The sequence below is a fragment of the Ischnura elegans genome, chromosome 4 (assembly GCF_921293095.1).
Source record: "Ischnura elegans chromosome 4, ioIscEleg1.1, whole genome shotgun sequence".
Lineage (NCBI taxonomy): Eukaryota > Metazoa > Arthropoda > Insecta > Odonata > Coenagrionidae > Ischnura > Ischnura elegans.
This window is the reverse complement of record NC_060249.1, coordinates 61398131-61426041: the sequence shown is the minus strand read 5'-3', so window position 1 is coordinate 61426041 and position 27911 is coordinate 61398131. Positions and strand designations below refer to the sequence as shown.

General features: G+C 40.1%; 1 protein-coding gene across 1 annotated transcript in view; it reads right to left on the bottom strand.

Moving 5' to 3' along the window:
* The window catches only part of LOC124158152 (protein Optix-like), a 266045-nt gene extending 254118 nt beyond the window's left edge, over positions 1-11927 (bottom strand). Inside the window, exon 1 of the mRNA XM_046533336.1 lies at positions 11863-11927. Coding sequence (XP_046389292.1) covers positions 11863-11913 — 51 coding nt within the window. The 5' untranslated portion in view covers positions 11914-11927. The remainder of the gene's footprint in view (positions 1-11862) is intronic.
* Between the last annotated feature and the right edge of the window lie 15984 nt (positions 11928-27911).

The window sequence follows — 27911 nt, the reverse complement described above, 5'->3', positions numbered from 1 at the left end:
AATTAGTTAAGTTACCGAAAAAAATATGGAGGGGTTGGTCGAAATAACGTCTTCATTTACCGTTTGATATTCGTTTCAAAGCAAATTCATCACGGTCCGACGAGATGAATCAATTTAAGAGGAGGTGTGTGTGTGTGTTCGAGTTCTTTGATGCGATGCGAGGCGGCGGTAGGAAACGCCGTCTTGGGGGGAGATAATTGCCCGCACGATTGGCTTGGGGATCCGCGCGTTTAACTCTTCCGATGCCGCCCGGGGACATGAACTGCGCCCGTAAATATTTTCCGCCGGGAAATCAACGGGGGGGAGGAGGGCGGGGAACTTCTCCCCCTTTTTTCCGTAATTAGACTCACAACGCGCCCCCTAACGCCCTAACACGTCGCACGTCATGGTGCTTCTTCCCCCGCCGCCAATGCTAATATTATTATATGTTCGCCAATATAATCAAGGGTGGAATATCTGTGGGAGGTAAACGCCTACTTTGCGTTATCGTTAGGCACTCTTCCACGCTTTTGGAAAATAAAGGAGGTTCATTGTTTGCATTCATCTGATATTGCCTTCTCCTCAACTTAGTAACCTGTCCTATCGGCTGTGAGCAATTTGAAAAATGGTTACACAAGTGGTTGCTTTTAAATTGATTGGAAGTTGTCGTACATAACTTTCTCATAAGTGGGCTTCAGGATATTCTTCCTTGGAGTAATCTGAGATGCCATATAGGTATAATTTGGATCTATTCGGGATATGTTTTATACATTTTTTGTAACTTTTCCAATCGACTGAGGGTTATTTGAAAAATGTTTACAATAGTGGTTGCTTTTAAATTGATTTACTGTTGTTGGACATAAGCTACTTATAAGGGGGCTTAGGTTCTTCTTCCTTAGAGTGATTTATGTGATGTCATATAGATATAATTTCCATGTACTCGGGATATCTTTTATACATTTTTGTAGCTTGTCCTATCGATTTGTGATTGATCCGAAAATTTCCGAATCGATTGTGGGAAATCCGAAAAATACTTCTGTAGCTGGTTTGAAATTGATTGCAAGTTTTAAAACATCAGTTTCTTACGAGTAGACCTTAGGTACTTCCTCACTGCAGTAAATCATAAGGTGTCATATGGATATAATTTCTATGTATTCAGGATATATTTTATATATTTGTTACGCTTTATCCCTCACGGCGAAAATTATATTGAATAGAGTCAAGGGAAATTAAGGAATAAAGGAAAATTATTTGCCAATGTACAGAGATGTATGTATAAATCAAGTAATTTGAAAACACGTCGTAGTGCTTCACGACAACTTGTTTTCATTGCCATAATGGCATATCTGATATGTCTGGATATTTCCAACTTATGGTTTATATAACTAAAATACCGTCTCAACGCTAGATAGTTCTTTTGATTTATTCAAATCCTCACCAACGATTACGTTCTCCTAGAGTTGATATCACAATGAAAAGGTTCTAATCGCTGTTATCTAATGTTGAAACTGTCATCGACAACAGTTTTAGCCAGCAGTCAATAATCAGAGGATATCCATGTTCGTTATAACGATAGCGAAACTGCGAGAGTGCGAACCGTAATTATACTACAGCATCGGAACTAGGTCAAATAACATGTGATCTATGGTCGTGATTTCACTCTACAAGATATCCTTTGACAAGATACTCCTTGTCAAAAGTGAAGAACGCCACCTGGAATTCACCCTCGCATAAACGCCCTTCTTCTAGAGTTTCTTTCTGAATGCGGCCCTAAATTTGGTCACCGAGTTCATATTTATCTTGCGGAGAGTACGGAAGGGTTTTGCGGCTAGGCCGACCGGCGCGGCTCTTGGAAGAATGCGCGGAGAAGTCGCCGTGGACAGCCGCACTGTGGAAAAGTTATGCCGCAAAAGTTAGCCTAAAGTCGATTTTTGTATCTATTGAAATAAATGGATGTCAGTACGCAGCTTCTAAAATATGACTGCATAAGTACTTTATCTAACCTTTCGTTTTTTTATAATTTGTGATTTAAGTTTCAAAGTGATGCCCGTCATTGCTGTCTGTTGTTTTCCCATAGTTGTTTCTCAGCAACTCTGAGAATCTAGTGCATTCACGTTAATGTATAATTCTAAGTCAAGTGGTAGGATTTTTTAAATATTTTTTCTCTGGATTATGACTTTAAGATAAGGCGACGTGTACCCTTATCGAAAGGAGGTATATTTTTTTCATTTTCGAGCAACTTAACCACGCATTATTCCACTTTCCCGGCCCGTACTTTCAAAATTGTCTTCCAAAACAAAATTCTTGTATCAAACATTTAATGCGTACTTGATATCTCCTATAAGAAAATACGCATTTTTTTACGCATTATAACAGTAAAATTGTGCAAGGCATTTCCAACTTATCATTTATATTGTAGTAGTACCGACCCAGCGCTAGATAAGTATTTTTCTTTATTCAAATCCTCACCAATTCAACTGTCAGTTTAACTTACAATTAGCTTTCAAAGAGTACCGTAATTGTAAATATCCTTCGAATTTTCTGTCACACTTGAGCCTAATTGCCTATCCAAATGACGCATTTGTTCCATTTTGAAGTATGAAAGAATGGAAGACACTTATCACACACCGTAGAGTATGTAATATTACGTTCCAACGCACACAGTCAATGTCAAGTTTTAAGGACTCGATCTATCATCATTTTTACCTAACGGAGCTACCTGCACTGTTCTATCGAAGTTTGCATTATATAGGTATAGAGCGGTGGTGTCATGGTACCGGAGAGAACCGGAACGCCGTTCCGGCAGTGGTTAGCAAAAGACATAATAGTCAAATAGCACTTTTATCAATGTTGTTGCCTCAAAATTACTAATATATACATTCGTAATCCAAACAAAAATTTTTTAATTAAATTTAAGTAACAACTTGTAAAAAAACACATTCCGCTTAAATTATCTTCGAGGATAGTTTGTTTCGTTCGCGTTGCAGTCGGCTTCTTTCACTTCGCACTAGAGCCTGGCTGGCTGCACCGCTGGCGGAGAAAATACGCTGTTTGGATAGATACTGTGTCTCGAATGTGACCAAACTATGACCAAGAGTTCCGGAGTGTTTGATTTGGTACCTATGATTCGGGATACTTATCGTAAATGGGTGGTGAAAGGTGGTTTCTATACAAGTGAAATAATGACACCATGAAGTAATGAATCGTAGAATATTAATTGCATCCGGCGAACGAGCGCCAGGTTAGGATAAGTGCTGCATGCCTGGTGTTATATCACCCCCTGCCACACACCCTGGTGGTGGCTATCACGTCATCTCGCAGATCTGGTTGGGTTGAACCACTGAATGAGTACGTCAGCGAATGAGCGGCCAAACGACCCGACTGTCTCCTTACGGAGCCGCTCCGTTGGTCGGGCGAGAGAGGTGTTCCTCCCGGGGTCTTTTACCAGGGGCGGTCGGGGTTGATTGCGAGCCCCCTCGGATGGGACTCATAATGCCGGAGGTTCGAGGATCCTGCCCCGGAAAATTTTTTGGAAATTGCATGCCAGGAAACGGATTTTGACACCATTCTGGCTCTTCAAAACTATATAAAAGTTGATGAAAAATATAAATTTCGTCAGAAAAAAATGCTGTGAAAAGCGAGAATTTCACTGCTTACAAAATTTAATAATGTATTAAGGTTCTATTATCAATTTCGTTGAAGAAAAAGTACAGAAATTTAAGAACACCACTAAAATAACCTTTCCGGATGACACTTTCAATAAAGCATCAGGTTCTATTTATCCTTATTCCTCTCTTATACTCCGTTATTATGGCACCTTATTTTTTTAATTTATGATCCTTTTACACTGAGTATGTCGTAAATAAAGCAACTAATGTAAAAGTGGAGTTTTATTTTTTCAAAAACACTTTCATTCAAGTAACACGAGTCTTATCATTACACCTTTGGTACACGCTTCGCGATAGACCAAGCCAAGCCAAGCGGAGATTTCTTAAATACTGGTGGTCGAAGCTCCCAGCCAATCAGCTATCTTCTTCGGCTTTCTGGAGTTGCGGTGGTTTATATACTAAACTTGCATTTTTGTTGAAGTTTCAATCCGGGCATTGCGGGGGTTAATTGGGAAAAGGAATATGGGAAGGGATTAGGGCACATTTAGGGGTTCTGTGGGTAAAGGTATTAGGAATAGCATAGTCCCATAAGTTGCATAATAATTTGTTATTTGTTTTTGCAAAAGAATGTTGAAATTTCGTAAGAGCAGATTTTAAGAATATTAAAATTGGAGTTAAATTAAGATCATTGCGAATTTGCCTATTGCCAATAAACCATGGAGCGCCTATAATTTTACGAATTATTTTATTTTCGCACGTTTGGATTTTCTTTAAGTGCGTAGCACTTGCGTGAAGCCACACTGGTGACGCGTAGGAAAGCAGAGGTTTTATGATGGAATTGTAAAGAAGCAATTTTGTTTTTAATGCCCGAGGGGAATTTGCCTTCAGTAGCGGGAATAAAGCTGCATGAATTCCTGTTGATTTATCCGTTTGGGATTTAATGTGGCTAGCCCACGTCAGTCTTTTGTCTAGAAGAACGCCTTCGCGATAGACGGGAGCGTAGCGGGGGCTTTATAAGCTCGGGGCCCTCGGCGATCGCCGACAAGACGACCTGGTCCTAACACATCCCTCTCGAGAGCGGCAACCGATATCATCCTCCACGCACCCATACAAATTTCGAGTGTCGGGCGAAATGTGTTGCCCCGCCGCCCGCATGCGGTGACTACGAGCGAAGTGCGCTCTCTTCGGCTGAGGGAGTGTGGTCTGAGGGCGGCACGGCTTGCGGGTAGCCACTCTTCACGTCGGCCGCGTTGTAATTCAGAACATTGATATAGCCGACTCGAGAAAACTAACTCACCCTTAACACACCACCCTGCACGCTATTAAATTATGTTCCCACCCCGATCTCAATGTTTTTGCACCCCCGGTTGGCTTGGAGTTCTTTTCATGCACGCTAAATAAAATCTGTAAAGTGCCGTCTTCACACGCGTCATGATTCGGGCAACTTGTCGGTATTGTAAGATGAAAGGTGGCTTTTATTCCATTGAAATAATGGCACTGTGAAGTAATGTATCGTAGAATATAAAGATAAAGGGAAATAGCAATTGAGATACGCAATAGAGTTTGCAAATATATGGCATTTCCTGGTTTTCATTTTTCAGGCTCCTTATCGTAAATAGAAGGCGAAATTTGACTTTTTTCGGGTGGAGTTATGTGTAAGTGGAATGGAATATAATGTAGGGACACAATGTTCGAGGAGTAATAGTACTACAATGCATAGCTGTAAAGGAATTGCGGAATTGCGGAATGCGGTTACCATCTGCGTAGCTACTATAGCTTCATACCGAAAATAAAGAGACAGTTGGTCGTAATACATGTAATATAATTACACAACGTGACCGTTACTATCAAAAGTGCATGTACTCATAAATTAATGGCCGTTTGTAGTTTGATATTGAGGATACCGACTACAAGAGTGTATGAAAAGTTTATTTTAATCAATATGAACTAAAGATTTAAAAAATAATTAATGTAGAGATATTTGGAATGAGCTATTAAAAATACGGTGGTGATGTTACAAATAATATTTCTAACCTACCTAATCCGTTTTAGCCCCTCCAGCTATCATAGATATTTGTTTGTTCTTAGCAGAAATTTCTTGCTGGATAATGTTTGATAACTCTGGTGTGGATAATTCTCTGAGAAATGACGTAATGAGTTTGTCTCGAATTGATAGTTGTGTGGTGGATGATATAAGTGTTAATACGTAATAAGTACGAAGCCTTCGCATTTCAATCCATAAGTTAATCGAGGATTTTGAGGAAAGATGCCAGTAAGATAGGGAATTTTCTTATCCAAATGAATCATTGAGCTTACTCAAGATTGTGCTATGCGAAGTGTTGGTGGTGAATTTGAATGTAGACATATTAATACTAAGTCCTTTAAACACAGTAGCAGTGTGATGATTTATTTTATGGCGTATTTTTCCGATTATATTCACATAAACTGCCTCGAGAAATATTTCACCGGTTCCAGGTCACGATTACATACGGTCCTTAAGATTTTACGTAATCTTTGTAATATCACGATGGAGAAAAATGAAAATTTGCTCTTCTCGTGGAAATTCATTGGAATTCTTGGCCTTGGAGCCTAAAATACTATTACCGTATTTAATTTGGTTGCATCAAGGCTGAGGAGGAAATCCAGTATCAGAGAGAGAGAGAGAGAGGAGAATATCATACTATTTTCAAAAAGCGATTGTGAACTGAAGTCACGTGATATAGTTGCGCTATTCATCTTTAGTTTAGAATATTTTGATTTTTTGCGCCTATGTGCTATTGCTGCGCCGGTTACGGGATATTATCGTTACGATTGCCACAAAATATGGTAGCATTTATATGAAATAATATAAGTATGTTTCAATATTACACTTGTAAAAGGTTTCAAATCATTTCCGAGAAATAAGGAACGCAATTACAGTGCTCTAAATTAAAACTCAAATAAAAGCCGAAGCGCGATTCCTTAATATCGGGAATATTATTCACGTTTACGGTATGGATAACTGCTAATCTTTCGAAGTACAATTCCGAAAGAGGATAACTTTTGATGGGCTTGGTTTCAAGGAAAAAAATGAGGCTACACTTTTTATTTCGAGAGCAGTTATTCACAAATTAGCTTTACTCCTTTTCTTATTATCCTGCTCCCTTTCTCATCATAAGTAAAATGAGCAAGAACTGCTCTTTTTGGAATAATATTTTTATGTTCTATTCCACAATTAATTCACTTCCCCTACCAGTTTCCTTATTGTGTAGTGCCTAGGAAAATAATTACAGTCCATTTAAATCGTTAAAAGAGTACCGCAATCCTTGTAGTATTAATTTTGTAATGTTAAATTTGGCAGGATTGGGTGAATACTATTTGGGAGAATTTCGTGCACATGACTGCGTTAATAGTCTCTTGTTAAATGCATCACTTTACTTGGCATTAGTTGCAAGACGAGGCTTACGGCCTATCCTATCTTTGACGCAGAGGAGCAGACGTGGGCCGGTGGTCGCTGGTGGCCCGGCGATGGTCTGAGGCACTCGCGGCGGGCAAGGCGCGCTTCCGCGGCCATTCGCCCGTGAGGAACGCGTCCCGACGTCGGCCTCGTCAAAAACCCGGCACCGTCCGCCCGCATCGGCCCTTCTTGAGGAGACCGCACTTCAACATTCCATAACGCCGCTCTAGGGCTTCGGAGATATTATTTCCTCTTTTGCATCCCTGGTTAAGCGCGAAGGGGTGATTACGCGTCATAATGTTTGCACTTACCGCGTCTCGTTACGAGTGGAGAGCGGAAAATAAAACACTTTCAATATTTCTCGGCCTAAATTGAAATTCAAATAAATGGCGTGGATCGATTGCTATAATATATTACGACCCCTCAATCCTAATAGTGTTACGTAAATACTGAATCAAATTGATTAATTTATCATCCCAATTTTTAAACCCATAGGATGAAGTCCGCCATAAAAAAATGTAAAATACATTCAACATTGTCTTCATGTTCTCACCTATTTATATGAGGCATATTCATGAAATAACGGCCATTTGTCACAGGAAAAAATATTGTCATATGAAACATATATTATTGGCACTTCTATTTATCTAGAAACCTACTTCACTTCTCTAAATAATCCGTTAAGCCGTAAGAAAATAAGCCGTTCACTTCTAAGTATGCTTCGTACTGCTGCACCAGCTTCTTTGCACAGAAACTCGCTGCCTGAAAATCGAACCAATTGACAGCGCCGTTCTTGTGTCCCTCTTCGGTTTCGAAATGTTGTCCACCGAGCCACTGTTTCAAGTGCAAGAAGAGGAAATAGTCTCTTGGTTCAAGGTAAGGACTGTGCGTTGGGTGATCAAAGAGTTCCCAACGAAAATTTTGGCGTTTCTTATTGTTTTCGACAGCAGTGTGAGCCTGTGGTTTAGTCCAATTGGTCCAACTATGGGGCGGCGAGCTTCTGTACAGAGGTATTAAAGAAGCTGGTGCAGTGGTACGAAAAATGCTTGGAAGTGAACGCCGATTACGTAGAGAAGTGAAGTAGGCTTGAAGCTAAATAAAAGTGCCAATAAAATGTGTTTTGTATGAGTATATTTTTTTCTTTGCCAAATGACTCTTTCTTTATGAATATTCCTCGTACATTGTCTACATAATTTTCCGGCTAAATAACATTTTTTTCGTAGCGAACTACATCCTTTGGTGGATTTAACTTTACACCAGTGCGCGTGACTGCGTACAAAGTCACTTGTTTCATAGAGTGCTTTGAATTCCGTCCAGTTACATTCGTCACGTATTTTCAAGTTGAAGGGAAACACAATAAATATTGAATGTTAATAACGGGAAAATGAAATCGATATTTTTTAAATTACTTACATCATCGTAGGATTCCACAGCAAGGTAATTTTTTTCTAATGTAATTTTCCCCGCAAACTTGACTCAAAAGATATTGCCTGAGAATTGCCTCTTTAATCGTAAATTATTTCACAAAAGGAACGATAACTTCACATTTTTAAGTTTATTCCTCGTGTGTGCTTAGCCACCTGCAAATAGAGGAGATAATATTCCAGCATAGTTTTTATTTTCAATTTATTTTTAAATGGTAGTCCATTAGCATTGGTAAAATATCTGTAGAGAATTTCGTACTGGTAAAAAGTTTTTTCACTATCACTTGGCAAGGAATATTTTTGTTGGGAATAATTTTAGCGGGTCTAGTTTCAAGGAAAATCAACGATTCACTTTTGATTTCCATGCCAATAATTCAGAAACTAAGATTACGAGCTCCTCTTCTTATCGTCCAGTTTGCTGTCTCCTTAACGGTAAAATGCACAAAAACTGCACTCGTTGGAAAAATCTTTGTTTGTACTTTTTCTCCAATTAATTCAGTTTCCCTACCCGTTTTAACTTTATACAGTGCCTTATAAATGGATTACATACCTTTTTAAGAGTTAAAAAAGTACCGAAATCATTGCAATAGAGTAGACCGTAATTCAACATGCCATAACGTTGCTAGAAGGATTCGAAGAAATTCGCATCCCTCATCCCTGGCTACAAGCGAAGGGTGATTACGTGTCAAAATGTTTACATATCCTATATCTCATTATAATAGGAGAGCGGAAAATAAAATTCTTCAGTAATCCTTCACTTCTGCGAATAATTCGTTTATACTACTTTTGCGCATGGCCATTGTTGCCTTAATATTTTCTCCTACTCTCCTACTATTTACTACGACAAAATAATAGTGGGAGTTGAAATTAATTTTTTTCCTCCTTCTGGATTGTAAAATTAACATGCATTCACTGAAATCCCGCGTCTTTACAAGTTTTCAAGTTTTTTATGGGTAGTCCATAAGTATCTGTAAAATATCTGTAGCCATTTAATATTGGGAAAATGTTATGCCCTAAAACCAATGAGTTTAGGGAAATAAATTTGTCTGAGCGTATGTGAGGAATAAGCTGAAAACATTTGAACTAACAGTTCATGCTATGTAATATATTCCTTCGTTTATTTATCTTGCAAAGAAATGATATACTTTACTCATGAAACAGGACGGAAATATTATTTTGCCTATCAAGTGGTCATATGTAGCCATTGGCTTTAATATTTTCGTAACACAATAGGGTTTGAGAGGTTGTAATTGAGGATAGCACGCATGGAAACTAAATAAGCATATAAACCAGTTATGAATAATAAATGAATCGGCGTCATAGTAGTGTGCCTGTTATAGTCATTTCTATGAGTATTTCTATTATGAGGTACATATTTCGATACGATTCGCTAGAAAGAAAGAAAATTTTGTTTTGTGCGTCGGCCTCATAGTTAAGTTTATCCTAATTGATTTTGAATTCATTTCTTGATACTCGAGTTCTGTGTGGGTTTGAATAATAATCGCGGTCTCACAAACTACGAACCGTCATTTAGTAATTGATAGCTTCAGCTAGCATAATCTAGTTTCCCGTATTCGCGATTTTAAGACGACAGAGACATTACAAGTACATTGGTAAAGCTTCTTTGACTAACTATTGTGTAAAATCATAAGGGCAACGGAAACAATTTACCGTCGTGCCAATGCGCTCTTGCGACAATAACGTAAAGAATTCCTTCAATACACTGAATGAGATACATAACTTACAACTTAGTGGTAGAGGGTAAACACAAGCTTCATTGTCGAATGAAGGAAAGATAAGATAAGCGCCGTCAAGAACGAATGAAGAATAATTCCACAGCATAACAGCATTCAAATATTGTCAGTCGCGGAATCACACTATTGGACACCGCTGAGTGTAACGGTTGGCGATGTAAAGATAAAGTAATCAGGCATAATTGTGCTTCTCTCAGGCTTGAGAGTTTGAGAGTGTCCTGTTAGATTGTAATTAGAAAATATTTTTATCGAATCAGCGGTGGTAAAATCTTATACGTGATTTATGACATTAAAACCGCCTACGAGTGTGCACAACGTGGAAAGCTCAGAACAAATGATGAAAGAATTCTCTCCTCCTACTCATAAAAAAACCAATTAAATTTCATGCTGACATATTTAAGATTTTTATGTGATTGTCACTGTTTCGTTAATGCTTGTAATTTCAAAAGTGACGGTATTTGCTAATGCATTACCGTTTCTTTGGATGACAGAATTGATTTTCCTAAATCGAATTTTTTTAGGGCCTCTAGCATTGATTTTGACTGGGTATTTATGGAAGGGGTTGTGATGCTTAATATAGGAATTGGGGTACAGAGAGGGTTTCAAACTTATTAATTTTATAGCTGCGTCAGTTGTTTTCATTTCTTAAACCAGCTCATGCATTATTATATTTTTAGGTTTTTGGTTTAGTAGCATAATTTCATTACCGCGAAAACTATTGAAATTACAAGGAGAAGATTTTACCCCCTAAATTATTAGAAACATCTATCTTACATGTACCGTAAATATAAAATACATGCTGCCTCCTCACGCCCGCACATGGATAATACTTTTCGAAATATTTTAATGTCATTAAATCAGTGCCTTAGAGATTTTTTGACATAAGAGAACAAGAATGTACCAAATAAATTGCTGTTAGCTTAGCAGATACTAAGGAAATATGGGCGGAAGAAATATTTTCTTAATTACACACCCGCTAGTTGATAATTTTCTTTGAAATACTATATTTTCAAGGCATCAGGGGGTCGTAAACCATTAGGTATTTGAATATAGGGCTACTGTGATAAACATATAAGCAATATCCCATTGACCAAGGAATCGTATGAACATTGCCGTAATGAAGCACTTAGAGAAGCTATAATTTCTTGAAATACCGACTTGATGAATCTTGTGCCATTCTCATGACTATTATTGAGAAATATTTGCACTTAAGGAGTACTTACACGTGTGAATGATAAGAGGGTATCAGAACCGGTAGGATTAAGTATTAAAATAAATTGTTTGATGTATTAAATCATAAAAAAATTAATTCGGGAATAATTTGTTTTTTCACCGAGTACTTGCTCGCTCGCTCTCAAATATAACCCATATAAATAAATGGGAATGTCCAGCTGCCAATGAATATAAATACCACCTCTTCAGCGGTCATGATTGTGCGTGCTATGCGAACTAAGGGGACAAATGACACAACAAATTTACGGGATTAGTATTACCTTTCCAGTGTAAGTGAGTTTTTCACCGTGCCCGCCGTTCTCGATACCTATTTATGCACACGGTCGTTCAAATCACGACCGTGCGAGTCGACCAACCAACTTAATCACATCATAAAAGCGAGCAAAATCACGACGCGAACAATGAAACACTTCACGTAAGCCACTCACCTGCGAGACAGTGAAGTTGAGTGTGGGCAGCGCGAAGAGGGGCGTTGGCATTCCGAGGGCTCCGTGCGCCGCGCCGCCCCCGAGCAGGCCCCCGGCCATCCCCACGGCCCCCAGCGGGGAGTGGTGCGGCGGCCCCGGGTGCGGGTGGTGTGGGTGGTGGTGGGGCGGCGGGGGCAGGGCCGGCGGCGGCGGGGGCGGTGGCGGGGGAGGCGGCGGCGGCGGGGGCGGCGGAGGCGGCGGCTGGGGGGGCGGCTGACCGGCCGGGGGCGGCGTCAGCGGCGCGGAGGAGGAGGTGGTCGATGAGGCGGACGACGAAGACGATGAGGAGGTGGTGCTCAGGCCCAGGGCCATGGCTCCGGAGGCGGCTGAGTCCGCCGGGGGCCTTCCCGCGGGGCCCCAAGTGGCCTCCGGAGGCGTCACGAGGGTCGCGCCTCCGCTCTCCCCGCTGAGGAGATGTGGCCGGAGAGCTGCCGGAGCCTCTCCGGCATCCCACTCTCGCCACAGCACAACCACCACCAGGCCTTAACGGAACACCGGGGCGAAAAAAGAACGGGGGACTAAGCGGGCTTCGGCGTCCCGGGGCGGGACTCTCTCCTTCCTCGGTACCTCCTTGGCTTCCTTCCCGGTCTCAAAGCTTGAGCAGGGCGGTGAAGATCGTGCTCCTTCGAACGAAAGGCCGTAGATTCACGTTTCCTCCGTCGAAATCTTCAAGCTTCTTTTTGTTCTCTTCAGCACAACACATCGCATTGGAATCCGCCACTAATATTATCACTTATTTTACTTTCTTTTCACCTCGGACGAGTTGGTTGAGCTTTGTAGGAGTAGTTTCTACAGTCGGACACGCTGTTAAGCCGTCCCAGCAATGACGGAGAGTTACTGCACCAATTCGGGAAGCTCACGGAAGACCTTAAGATCAATTCTGGACGCTCGTACTATGTGACAATCCTCTCTGTAGAGCAAGACCAGACTGGTGTCGTCCAGTATGCCTCGGCAAGAATCCTCCGGCGACGTTTTATTCGTAATGAGTGCGAGGAATGTTACCTATTCACAGAAACCTTTCGGATAACCCAACTAGTACCGTAGCCGCTGCTACTAAATTTAGGCTGTAGATCCTCCGAGTCAAAGCGCGACACTGCACCAGTAGGTAGGTGTTGACGAACCAGCTTCCTGACGAGGTGTATCGCTGTCAGAATAACTCCTTCCCTCGGCAGGAGAAGAAAGACCTGGGTGGGCGGGGGTTGGGGAGGAGTTGGATTTAAGAATTGAGTAGTGTCGGGGAGAAGGGGTGGGCGGGTATGGGTCGATTGCAAGAAGGCGGGTGATGGATGTGTATAGAGACGCTAGGGGGAGGTTGAAGCTTTGTGCCTCCTCTCTTTGTGTGTGACTATGTGTATATATATATATATATATATATATACGTGTGTATGTATACATGCACACTGAGAGATGTATGAGGATACGCTACGTATGGAAAGGGAGCCACACGGTAGAGTTTTACGCGAGAGGCCTCTCTGGGGACCACGACAAGACTGGCTCGGCCTGTTCGCCCCCACACCTCTCCTCCCGCCTCTCGCGAGCCGCCTCCGGAGGCCTCTCTTTCCTCCCCTCCCCCCGCCTACAGGTCATCCCTTCCCCGCAGTTTTGAGCCGCAGGGGTTGGTAATGCCTCGGCCAATACCCGCCCATGATACTATCCCCGCCTCTCCCTCCGTGCAGCCCATGCCATACCCCTCCCGCGTCCCTCGCCGCTCGGGAGCTGGCCCATTCCCCGTCGGATAATAAAAACATCAACCTCCCCCTCTACCATCTCAGCCCATTTTCCTCACACCCTTAGGATCCTTACAGAAGGATCCTTCTCCACACGAACACATACATATCTCGATTCAAACACTTCCCCCCGCCCTCTCTCCTCCTTTCTTCCCGTACTGAAGCTTCCTCACCCTCGGCTGTGTGTATCTCTCCTTCCCGATACCCTGGTGGCCATCCCCCTACCTCGCCTCAGGGTTTTCCGACCACCCCCTACTCCCCAGTAAGGATCTCTCTCCCTTGGCATTAGCAAGGGTAGGGCTAACATACTTCTCTCACTCCCTTTTACCCCAGCAAGCTCACATACACAGTAGCACGTTTGGGGATCGGCTGTTTCCTCAGTTTCCCGATGGGTGTCGCGACGAGTCGTCCCCTCGGTCTCCCGCCCCTCGTTCTGGGAGGTGGGAGAGAAGCTCAGCTCCCATTGGTCCGCGTGCTCTGCCGGGCCACGCCCATTTGGCGTATCCCAGGGCCAATGGGAGGTGTGCATTTCTTCCTCACACCACCGTCGGATCTGCTTACAGCTCGCACTCTCCTCCTCCTTGACTCGTCGCTATATATTTTTCCGACGTCGTGGTAGTCATGGCGACCGGGGTAACTCACCCGCCTCCCCCCAACCCCTTAGTCGAAGGGGTATCCCCAATCAAATAACCGCGAGTGGATGTATACAGGATGAAGAAAAGGGTTTTTACCCCTTCTCCACCTTATCCCCGGGAGCGTCTCAGGCTCACCCCTACGCAGCCGATACGTAACACGCTTCCAAAAACCCCTTCCGCCGCTCCGAGCACTTTTGTCGTTCGTTCCTTTTTGTGTCGCGGGTGGGGGGGGGGGGGCGAAATAGGGTTTCATTGGCCCCTCCGGGCACGCGTGCCCTCTCCTTGTGCGTCTTCCTCCGTGCGTGCTGGTAATATGGATCCGGCATATCCGTTTTCCGGGGAACCTGATTTCGCTTCCTTTGTTCGGCTCCAGTCACTGCTTGTTTACACTACTCGAGGCTGTTTAAAGTGAACTTGTGCGATCGTTCGAAACAACAATGCCGACGATAAAATCGAAATAATTCTAATCGAAGATAAATTATTCTAACTTATTTATTTATTTATTCCCACATGGGTGTACCCAGCGAGGGATAGGAGGGGGCAGCTCCCCCTCCCCTAAAAGAAAAAATCGCAAATGTTTTTAAGGAAAATAAGATTTTTTTAAAGCAAATCATTTTTAAAAACTAATAAAGAGCTGTTACTGTTTCCTTAAAATGTTGATTTCATTCACCTTTTCCATGCTTAAATCATACCTACAATTTAAACAACCATGGCTTGCCCCCTCCCCCCCCCCCTAGTTTTGATCCTGGGTACGCCCTTGTATTCGCATACCACTGAATACAGCATATATTGGCTATTTTTCACCGGAGTGTTCAACAAATTTAACAATTACACGTGTACGATTAGCAATGCCCTGGATAGGGGTATTACACCCTGGCGGGACTCGATCTCGCGACCTCTTAGTTGGCAGGCTAGGACTTGATGATAGTACGAATAGTCCAATCAGTGTCAATGAGAATTATTTGATAACGTTTGTATCATTATGCTTCAGCTGTCCACATAACATGTTGATTAGTGGTGTAACTATGGGGGCGGGGATGAGGGGGATAGATCCCGCCCAAAGCCTCAGAGTGTCAAAAAATATTTAAAGATATTGTATAGTTTTTTTCATATAATAATTGCATCTGCTTTAAGTTATAAGTTAAGATTGTATTGCCTTGTACATGTGTATAATCAATTTAAACAAAACTTTCTAAAACTTTGCATGTGACTTGATTTCCTTATTTTTTACGATAAAAGTAAAGGTAGCTCAAGATATCTTATGCGCCCCCCCCCCCCTTAGTTATTTCTGTATCCGCCACTGCCAACGTGTTATTACCTACTTATTCTGTTATTACCAATTATTAGTTATCACCAAATATTTATCAACTATCACCAAGTTTTATTATTAGAAAAGTTATTATCTTTATTTATTTATTTGTTATCATTTATTTATCTTCATCGCCCCGAAAACAGCTCATTTCAGGCCTTTTACATCGGGGGATTTAATGCGTAACAAAGACCATTACGCACAACCATGCTCTGGATAGCGACAACCTACCCAGGCGGGGCTCGAACCCACGAACTCCCGTTTGGCCAGTTTTTATCATGATAGCTTATTTATAGGTCGACTGTGGAATCCTCTACCGTAACATTTGTGGGAAAGCGACAAGGCCCGATCGATGACGAGGAATCTTCCTCCGCGATATGCGTGTGTTTCCCTGAATTCCGGGCCAAAGCGGAATCCTTAGTGTCGAGAATCGACCGAATGTCGATGCGACCACTCCCCGTCCCCTCTTCCCTCCCTGCATACCCCCTCCACGACCCATACTCCCTATCGCGCTCTTACTGCGACTCAAACGTATGCGTGGCAGGGAAGAATCCATTGAGATATTTTACGGGAATAGGACTACCTATCTGGCGACTCCCTTTTATTGCGTTTAAATGGGCTTCCTGAGCATTATTACATATTTTATCAATAAGAGATTATAACGGCAGCAATAGAACTCGTAAATAGATTGCATGACTTGTAGTGTAGCCTACTAACCTATGTAAAAATTAATGCATGTTTCTTAATTCAATTATTATTTCTAACAGCATATATTAGTATAGTTTGTTAGTATACGGGACGTTTTTTGGACGGTGTGGTGTGCATGTGGGAGTCCAAATGCATGCTGCATGCTTGTGATTGATCACCCCCTGCCAAACACCCTAGAGGTGGCTCGCAGGGTATTATGTAGATGTACTCCGTAATATTAATCGGATATCACTGAAATAACTTCCATTATTAAACGCTCTAGTGATGCATGATCTGCTCGTTATCATTACAATAGTTATACTGTATTCAAGGTTCAAGCGTGATGGAGTGGTATTTTTCCATATTGAAATAAATACTTGCAGTTTTTCACGATTATAAAATTAATTACAGCCTAGATGATGTAGTAACGTTGAAGCTTTGGTCGTAATAAATTTTATACTTAATCGTGAAAATTGAAAGTGTTTATTTCAATGCTATAATACTGTAATCTTCCGTAAGTTAACTACTAGTAGCGGGCGTAACTTGGTGGAAATCCATAATCGCAGGAATAGAAGGATCAACAACTTTGCTATTTCCACACAGTAATTTTTTGAGACCGACCATGGTTTCGTTACAGAGTAACATTATCAAGGTGATAATGTTACTCTGTAACGAAACCATGGTCGGTCTCAATAAATTACTGTGTGGAAATAGCAAAGTTGTTGATCCTTCTATTCTTCTGTACGTTAAGTAACACAGTAATTTAAGTATATACGGTTAACCGAGGCTATTCCTGTAATACTTAAATTCGTCTAGAGCGAACACGTCTTTGTGTTCTAAGTTCGGGATTTGCTTTCCGGCTGTGGAGCCATGCGCACGATTTTGACTGCTAGTTGCGTAATATGCTCAGCAGTCCATACCGCCTTGTCCGGTATAGTCCACAAATTTCCACAGATCGACGCCTTGGTAGCTTAACTTGCTAAAGCACTCGACCGGAAATCGAGGGATTCGGGTTCGAGTCCCGGTCAAGGTGAATGATTTTTTTCTCTGTGGAGTTTTCGTAATACTGTAGTCTTCCGCGGCGTCTGTAGGGCAGGGGACGTAACTGTTGTCAACAAAAGTCAACTGACCCTACAGGAAATCGGAAGATGGACGTTGATTATTGACATACTTCTCCTATTAATAGTAGTACGTGTATGGTCCTATTTAAAACCGGTTGTTGACACTTCCGTGTATCCCTGAGTCTACATTTAAGTCCGATACTTATGCCGTTTATAAGCATTATGTTAACTTTTTATACATTTTGACTAAAAATATAACTTTTTGACTTCAAATTATAGCTAATATATGTATGCGGGAATTCACCCCTGGTTCGCCATGGATTAATAACACAATTACAGGGGTGGTTTGAAATCAACGATAATGGAGAAGAAACGTACTATCTAAAGTTTTAAGTTCAATCAATAATATCCTGATCAGGATTATAAATATTTTCGCTCCTGAGGCATATAGTTACGCCTTTTTAATTTTAAACGTTTCTATTTGCCATCGCGTTTGAAATATTAAAGCGGGTATTATCAAATCCCTAAGTACTAAAAAGCATCTTTTCTATTCGTGGAGCTTATTGTTCGAAGAGACTTCGTTCTTGAAGCTTTTGGCCTCAATCGATAATTATTTAAAGATAATATTTTGCAATTTTTTTATCTGAACATTAAAAATTGCGTAATAACTTCAGCGGAAACACAAAAATAGACTTAAGCAAGAAATCTGGTGTAAAGGCGTTCAAGGAGGCGGTCATAATTGCATCAGAGATGCGCAATATTTGTGCAAACTGGCGATATTATTTTGAATCATTCTGTCCTAAAGCTATGAATTCTCCTTATAATTGGTGAGGATATTTCATAAATATTGTTGGGAGACATCTAAATCTACGAGGTATCGTCTTTAACGACATCTTAAATCTATCGGTTCTGCAATCTATATCCCTATTATTATCCTTGTGATCGTCTCAATACCTCAATAATTAGACTCTATCAAAATATCTTGAGCATCAAAGACTGTTGCGACTGTTACGTGCAAGTTGTTGCATGAAGTTGATCGAAATAGTGGCTCGAATAAGTTAATACTTGAGTTTAGAATATATAAAATATAGGAAACTCAACCCCCAGCACTAAGCAGTGGCGGATAAATATGGGGGGCGCTGGGGCCGCCCCCCACCTTGCGGGGCTGCCCACATTGCCGAACATTGCAGAACCACAACTTTTTTTATATCATAGGATAGTATTGTCTTGTATACTATGCGTATAATCAGTTTGAATAAAATTATCTCAAAAATTGCTTGTAACTTGATTATTTTTTATTACGATAAAAGTATAGGTGGCTCAAATTATATTTTGCGGCTCCCCTTTGAGTTTTTCCTGTATCCGTTACTGGCCCTAAGTTTGTTTTAAACAGCTCGCGGTAAGGAGCGTTTAAGTGGGAATTGTGTATGAGGGTGTAGTGGGGATGCTCCTCTATAAATGTCGAGTTCAACGCCTCCTCCCCTCCCCGCCACTAAATCATGTAATTACACCCGGTAGCGGCTGCCGGAGTTGATCGGTGAAACCAGCCCTTGGGGAAGTGGGGGAGGGGTGAGCGGAGAGGGAAGGGGAGGGGAGGGAGGGAGAGAGAGAGAGGAAGTAGCTGCTCAGAGTGGAGGCGGGGTGGAGCGGTTGATCCTTGTCATCAATTCGGCTTCTACGCAGGAAAGATCCAGCCCTCCATAGCGGCAGATAAATGATATATATGAGAAAACCACTCGCCCGTTTTCCTTAGTTTGAGTCCGCGAGGCCTGAATCAATTGAAGAGACCTCGTTCTCGAATCTTTTGGCGTCAATAAATATTTTTAAATTATATTTTGATCTGCATAATGTCATTTTATGATCTGCATAATAAAAATTACATAATGACTTCAGCGGAAACACAGGAATAGATCCCAGCGAGACTGCTGGTGAAAATTTCTTTAAAAGGGTGACTAAAAGTGGAGGGCGACTCGCGGATAAATTTCTTTTCAAACGATACATCTTTTTCTTAGTGATACTCAAAACTCAGGAAGGCTGGGACTACTGGGACTATTTTTTCTGCCTCCCTATCCCTCCACCTCCCTGAGTGACATGCTTAAGCGATAGATTTTAGGGACTGTGAAGGTTGTAGTCACCAACATTACGATAGAGAATTCTCCAATAGACCTCTAAGTTTGTTATCAACCAACGCGCATTTATATGGTTTCACTAAAGACGCCACTCGCGTCGCTGACCTGAAAAGTGACCCAAATTTCAAGCAAAAATAACCTATAATTAGAGCTATATTTGCGATGATGAAGGTAAAATGGATCGACCAGGTAAGTAACGAGGAAGTGCTAAGATGAGTGGGAGAAAAGAGAAATATCCTAAAACTCTTAAGCAAAGAACGGGACAACTTAGTGGCCACATTCTGAGGCATGATTGCCTGATGAAGACAATCGTATGAGGACAGGTGGAAGGGACGGCCCCGAATGAGTTACTTAGGACAGGTTATAAAAGATGTAAAAGAGAAGAAATATGTGCTATGGAAAGGATAGCGGATAGGAGAGACAAATGGAAGCCGCGTTAAACCAATATTAGGATTGTTAACTTATGATGATGATAATGGGATCTTTTCAAGTCATTACTTTTTAATTTTGTTCCATAAGGTTGTAAAAAATGCATCTTAAATATTGAGACGGCTAATTGTTATGAATTATTTATCTATAGTAAATATTGAGCATAGTCAACATTTTAATGGTTTAATACGCATCAGCAAGTTTTTGACTTTTTTATTTGTACAAATTTGAATATTTACCCATCCGTTCATTTCGGAAAATGCATCGATTTGAAGTTTTCAAATCAAATCTAAGATAACTATAAACTAATGTGAGAAGGAAAATCCGCAAAAAAGACTACAGCCATTCTTTTAAGACCATGAATTACATTTTAAATGTTATGATGACACGATTAGGTTTCTAATTCGAAACAAGTAGTCAAAAAGACGTTTTTCAAAGAATTGGTTTGACGGTTGGTTACGGTAATTCGCTTTACGAAGGAATGTGAACATAACCCGGCATAGTGTTACTCAATAGTCTACCTTTTGCACGATATACTCCTTTAAAATGCAATTTTTATCATTTTATGCTCATTTGAGTCGGCTTTGGGGCGATTTCTCTGCTTGCGATTACATTCCAAGCATTTTGTTGCAGAGGTTGATCATGAATCTCAAACGATATTGATACTGCTCGTAATAGTTAGTAATAGTAATAGTAATAATAAAATTGATACTGCTTTTTTTTAATTTAATTAATTTATTTTTTGTTTATAAACACATTACAATACATCAAAAATACATATCTCAAATATTAAAATATATATAATACATTAAAAACATTCCCTTTACAAATTCTTAACACGCTTTTCACTATATAACCAACACATATTCTGACTTATTGGGCAAGAAAAGATAAAAGAGAAAAACCCTGATATTACAATATTTTAGAATAAAAAAATATTTTTACAATTAGGAGACCTTCTGAGCCAAAACAGGCTCATCAGCAGGTTCTCCATAATTCATTTGCAAGAAGTTAAAAACATCTAAAAACAATGAAAGAAACGATAATCAACTTATGTCTTAAAATTAAAAATTAAAGTCCTCAAGTAGATAATTTAAAAGTTTACTTTTGACATCCGAATATGTGGCTTGTAATAGTAATGGATAACTATCCAAATAAGTTTTTCTTAAGATACGAAGAGGTTTTTTTAAATCATGTAGTACATTTCTGCGCCAAATATTTTACTCTTTCTTTAATATCTTGGTGTAAAGTTGGGTAAAAAGATAGGCAGCGGTAGCATTTCGACTCAAATGTAATATTTTCTTCAACTCTCTTAAAAAGGTATGGTATTTGGAGGAGGCGACCGACAGCTGAGGGCAATTGCAAGAGGTCGTGTAATCCTCTGAATTCTACGTCACCGTCTAAATTGCGGGCGTCTTCAGGTGAATGCGGGCGTATAATAGATGAAGTTGCATTTTAGCCGTGTCCAGAACATGGAACTTAGAGGTAGTATGGTGTGGTACTTGGGGGAGGCGACCGACAGCTGAGGTCATTTGCGCCATGAGGGAAGGGTATGGAAGGAAGGGTGGAGAGAAACCCGGCGTCGGCAATTAGCCTGCTCTTAACGAAAGGCGCCAAGGAGACCACGGCTTAACGTCCCATCCGACGGACGGAGTGTTGCTTTGCTTGAATTGTCCTCCACACAACACTCAAGCAGGGATCGGGCAGTCTCTGAAAATTCTCTGCCACTGCCGGCATTTGAACCCGAGTCCGCCGGGTGGAAAGCCAACACTCTAGTCACCTCACCAACCCGATCCCCTCTCTTAAAAAGATTTTATCAAACATGACATTATATCGTATCTAATCAATCTAGCCATTAATTTATATGAAGTGCTTTTTATAAATAGTCTTGCCTGCGGAGTGCTATAACTTGAAATGGAACATGGATTTGAAGCTGTATTTTTTAATAATAGAGTGTAAACTATTTATGAAATCTTTTGTTTTTCAGAACAAGGATATTCATGAGCAAGACGGAATTACCACATATTCATCCATCCTCATGGCGTTCGTACACCAGTCTTCACGAGTCGGACGTTGAAGATAATGGGTGAGTGCAGACTGCAACCTTTACACTTATTCATTGATCATAGATGTGACAATCACCTAGTATCAATAGTGCATGTTGCGATTTGTATTCGAGACTCAAATGACCGATGGCGGCGCTGCTGTCAGTGACGTCAATTTCCAATATGGCCGCCAGAATGATGGTAAAATCAAAACAATCGTAAAGCAATGGCGTACGGAGAGAACATAAACCATTATATCAAGAGCTTATAAGATAGAAATATTCTTTTAAAACCTTCATATGGTGTATTTATCGGCTTCTTTCGTCCGTAAGAAGATCTAGAACTGAAGAAAACTGCTTGACGATGTAACTAAAGGTGTTTATAATGTACCTAATCATTACCAGTCAGGTTTGATTCTCGACTTGCATCCATCCGACTCGTATTGCGTTTCTTCCTAGCCATTTCTTTCGAATACACTACAAAAGAACTTAATTGTATTTCATACACAATCTGCCGCTTCAATACATGGGACCATAATCAATTCCAGGCAGATTTCGTGTTGTATTTGGGCGCCACAGCCGTCTGCTTCACTGATGTGGATTGCTGTGTTCACCTATATTATTATCATATTTCCGGATAATAAATGAACGAAATAGTTATTTGGTGTGATTTACCATTGGGAAATGATTTTGTTTGGTATAATTTAATAATTTAAGGAAGACTTAAGGATCTTTACCGTTGATTCACATCTTTGTTGACTACCTGTTCTTGGTAAAATCATGGAGACGATAGTTATTCGTTCTTTATCCTCATGTTGAAATATGTACATACTAGTTACTGAACAGCAAGGTTTCAGATAAATAATGTCTACTACTACTAATTTAGCTACATTTAATAATTTCATTAATAATTCCTCAGATGAAAATATACAAGTTGGTGTAATTAATAGGTAATTTGCAAAAGGCTCGTATGTATGTTAGGTTTTAAAAATTGTCTGCTTTGAGTTACAAAAACACATTCATTTGCTCAAAGTATTGCATTCAGAACTGGTATGTCCTATTCTCGAATTTTACAGAGTTATATGGCATCATTATTACAAAGTGTAAATGATTACAACTGAAAGGGTACAAAGCAAATTTTAAACTACTATGGTGGATTCAATACTAAACATATACCATACAGAGAAACAATGCATATTTTGGATATCCAACCGCTGATGGTTAGAAGGAAACTGAATGGCCTGATATTTTTACATGAATCATGTAATAGTATGATAAGTAGTACTTGTCTTAATAATATTAGTTTTAATCGTTCGGTTACCTCAGAAAGGAATTGAAATATTATCTTTGTAATATTCTGTAGAAACAATAGTATTTATAGCAATCTTATTAACACCAGGTTATGCTTATTCGACGGAGCATCATATGAAATTGGCTGGGTTTTGAATTTAAGTTGGGTATCACAGTTAAATAATAATCCGATGAATGAGTTATTGTAACTGTCAACGGGGAAACGAATTTGGGGACTAAGCTTATTTGCCCACTATTACATTTCAAAGTCGAAATGAAACTTGGAATTGCCTTGAATAGGTGAAAGTAATCCATTTCTTGTCTGAAAGCAGTATGTTCTGTGACTATGTATGACTTCGAATTGTCTACTGAATTGACACCTGGAATCAATCAAAATAAGCTAATAATGTTTACCATAATTCATATATTACTAATTTACATCGTGAGACGCTGTTAAAAATCGTTCTTTCAATGGTACAGTAGGTTCATCCTCCTTGCTATTGATAGTTAACGTCAATGTTGAGTTACTATACTCAGCAACTTTAGGTAAATTGTTCAATAGCACATCGCGCACAGAAAAAAAACACATTTATCAGACTAACACGGGTAAATACCATCCTGCTCATAGTAATGGCAATGTAAATATTGAGTATGTTATAATGAAAATCTCGAAAACCGCGATCACGGATATCGGATACTTTGATGCATTGGATATAAGCTATTTTTCTACTTTTTTCTGCATAACCTGACACATGAACGATTTTCAATTGAAATAACACTATATTAATAGTTATAACATGTAAAACCAACGTATCTCCATTAAAATCGTCCTAAGCAAGAGCTTTCTGCTCCTACCTACGTGCGGGAACAACAGCCGTCGCCTCGCTTTGAAACAATTCCACTTCTGCTGCAGTTATTACAGGGTCGTAGAATTAAAGAATATTTAACCTCAAGTAACGGTAATAATTGCTTTGAAACCAAAAAGTAGGTATCCCCCCGTAACTAGTCAATAAAACAGTGTAAAGGTCTCATATACACTATTCCTCATAGCACTACCGCGTCATGACCATCGTTCCTCTGTTTCGAGCGTTCTCCGCCAGGTGGTGTCTCCCTTGGCTGGAATCGCGAATTTCGATGATTCTGTTTCCGTGAAGATAAGTTCGACTGTGCCCTCGGAGATACCCTAGCGTTGTTGATTCTTCATTTTCTGTGCCCTGAGTGAAATTGTCTTGCATGGCTTACCCTGCTGTAGAAGAAGATCTAGTTGCGCCAAGCTGCCATACGTGCTGTAACGAGGCCACTATTATCACATAGCACCATTATAGCATCTTTAAAGGTGTCCTATTCATTTTCCCTATTTGTTCCATACATATTTCTTCGCATGCATGCATCCATGCATCTTATACATCGATCCCTTTTTAAAAAAAAGGTTGATTACACTTTATTTCCTCTTTCAGCTGAACAAGATCCGATAAACTTAAACGTCTATTAATATGCATATGGTGCGCAATTCTACAACAATCGCCAACCCAAATAAATATTTAGATTTCGTACAGTTTTACAAAACAAGCCAATAATAATGCCTGCTAAGTTATAAAAATTAACATAAATAGCACATATTTCACAATAGGGAATCTAATATCCCCCTCTTTCTCTATTTTCCCTACAACCTTCGTTCCGATTTTTCTCTGATTTGAGTATCATTCTTGTCCACGAGGTGGCATATATTTCTTTCTAATTTCTCACGGTTGGTACCCCTTGATGGTGCCCGACAGACTTTGATTGGGTATTCTCTGGAGATGTACCCGCACCGCGGCCATGGTTAGGATAAGGTCGTCATTTTGGGGAGCGGTTAAATACTTTCCGCGGCGAAATACATCTCAGCAGTAATACATCTGAGATCTGACCACGGAGTCTGATATGTGCTGACATATGACAGTTCAATTTTCTTCTATTATATTTTTAAACTTTGCTTGTATCGATGGTGAAATGAAATCTGTCATTCAAGAGCCACCTAAGTGATTTTCCATTCCTCTGGAAATTACGGGGGTCTGCAGCCCGTCCTTTACCCGCCACGACAGTTGCGTATAATAGGGTAGTTGCCTTCATCAAAGAAAACGAAAGGCATTGATTGCGATTCGTTACCCACCATTAGTGTATTCATAATATACAAATTATTTGGTTTTAGAAATCCCAGTTTAGACGAATGGCAATGGTCAATTTTAACCGCATTTGAAAAAGGCCAGATTGGCGCCCATGCAATGCCACTCCACGTGGCGTCACATGGACCTAGTTTCTATACGAGTAGATAGGAGTTTTACATCGTCTGAGATTACCAATGCATACATGAGGCACAGACTTCAGGGAAACGTTTCTTAATAATAACCTTTTATTACTGCCTAAGGTCGGAAAGTTTCCTTCGTTTGATAGGGTATTAATAATCCTTATTTAAGCCAAGCGCCAGGTGCTAGCAGGGTACTCTGCTACCTGCCAGAATCCTGCGTCGTATCAGCGCTCAAAGCCTCCCCCAAGGTCACCTCACTTGCGGCAGCGGGAACCAGAACGACGTCACGCGGAGTTTTCCCAGCATTCATACTCAGCCGTCGCGTTTTCGCGCGCTTGAAAATTTTCACTTTTCATTTAATCGCGAAAAATAGATATAGTCATTAAAAAATCTACAACCGTGAAATACGTACTCCATGAGTAATAATCTTTCGATTTAGGCAATAAAAAATAATAGGAAATCACCCTATTGTATTCGCCTTGGTTGGCTTTTGCTCTTACTCTCTTTCGCGTCTTTTATGGCAGGAATGGCATCATTTTCGGATGCTCGTCTGAGGAGTCCATTTATCGGATTGTTTCTGACGTCTCTCCGTGGAATTTTCTTATCGTTTCCACTGAAAACCTAGGATTTAATAATTACAAATAATTGTATTGTAGCACGGGCACTGAGTTTTTATAGATTTTTTCGCCTGAAGATAACGTGTTACGCCGAGGTCTGAGTCGGTTTAATAAATTAATTTGGAATTTCATAGTAAATTATTTCCAATCACGAGTCCATTTACTCTACAATAAATTTATTTCCAAGTGTGAAGTGTTTGTTAAGCTCTATTTTTCCAAAAAAACTGCAAGTAAAAATTCTGGATGTAAAACCATCAAAATATTCCTCACACTGAAACGTAAGTTCTAAACGTCTCCGAGTCGCTAGAATTGAAAAAGTTGCGCGGAGATTGAGCTAATGTATGATTTTACCGTAGAGATAACGGTACGATCTCCCTCAATTACTGAAATAAGGATTATCCATATTTTCATCATTTCCCGGAAATCACGTATGAATTGTCTTCCTCCTCTAATTTTATGGACAGTTTTTCGCAAAAAAATTAAAGAAATTGTGAACTCTTGATTGAGTGGAAATACTATTCCTTTAACAGTAGCCACTTAGAAAACGTGTCTCATTAATTTTATTTTTTACCTAGTCGACGTCGAGATCTTTATCAAATTGTTTTATCAGAACATGACTAATTGTTCGGCATGGGCACAGATTGCAGTGTACTATTAAGGCGGAGAATAGAAGTTCATTCTTGATAAAAGACTACTCTGTGTGAAGCATATTACTATTCAATTTCTGTGTTTTTTATAAGACATATAATTGGAATAAATACTACCGAAGAATTATGAGGAACAAATGATTTCACCAATTATGTAATGAGGAAGTCCTAAGAAGAATTGGTGTGAAGAAAATCCTTACGATAACCTTGACAAGAAGACGAAAAAACTTTACAGGCCATATTTTAAGGCATGATAACCTGATGAAAACGATCATCTAGGGACAAGAATGGTAAGATGGTAAGAACGGAAAAGGAAGGCATCGAATTAAATGCATACATGGAACTGTAAAAGATCATTTGATTATACTGCTTAGGTGTGAAAAGATTAGTTGACCTGAAATACGAGTGGAGAGCTGCGTCAAACCAATCTTAGGATTGCTGACTAGTGATGATGATGATGGCGTCTTCAACACTAGCCACTTGGATAACATATCTAATTAAGTTTTTTTTTACCTTATCGACGTCGAATGATCTCAAAATTGGTTTATTATTTATTAATTTTATTGTCATGAGCAAAGATTGAAGTAAACTTTTGATGCGAAAAATATAAGTCCGTTCCTGACAAAATCTTACGATGTGAAGCGCATTGTTGTTTTTTTAATAAGACGTTTGCATTCGTACATTAGCTCTGCTAGTGTAAAAAGATCGTATGAAATAAAAAATTAAATAAATTCGTCAGAAAAGAAAAGTGAACCTGATTTTTTTTAAGGGTTAGTCGAAAATGTTATGTTAGAGTTTTTTTTTCAATTCAGCTTCTAGAAACAAATTCGCTTAATAGAATAATAATAGGTTAATAAAAGTTATCATCTGTGAAATTCTCACTTTTAATGGTATTTTGTTGACTGCTATTGCTTTTTTATGAACTTCTTCATAGTTTTTAAGAGCAAAAATAGCGTCAAAACCCATTTCCGGGTTGGCAATTTCCTAAACTGTTCGGGGGGAAAACCCCCCAATCCCTCGATAAGGAAGGCCCCATCATGAGGTCTAGCCGAGGGCCCACAATCATCCCTGACCGCCCCTGTGTATAGGTGGTCTTGGGTGCGAATGAATCTTTTACACCTTGGATAACAAGGGAACATCGCCTTTAAGGG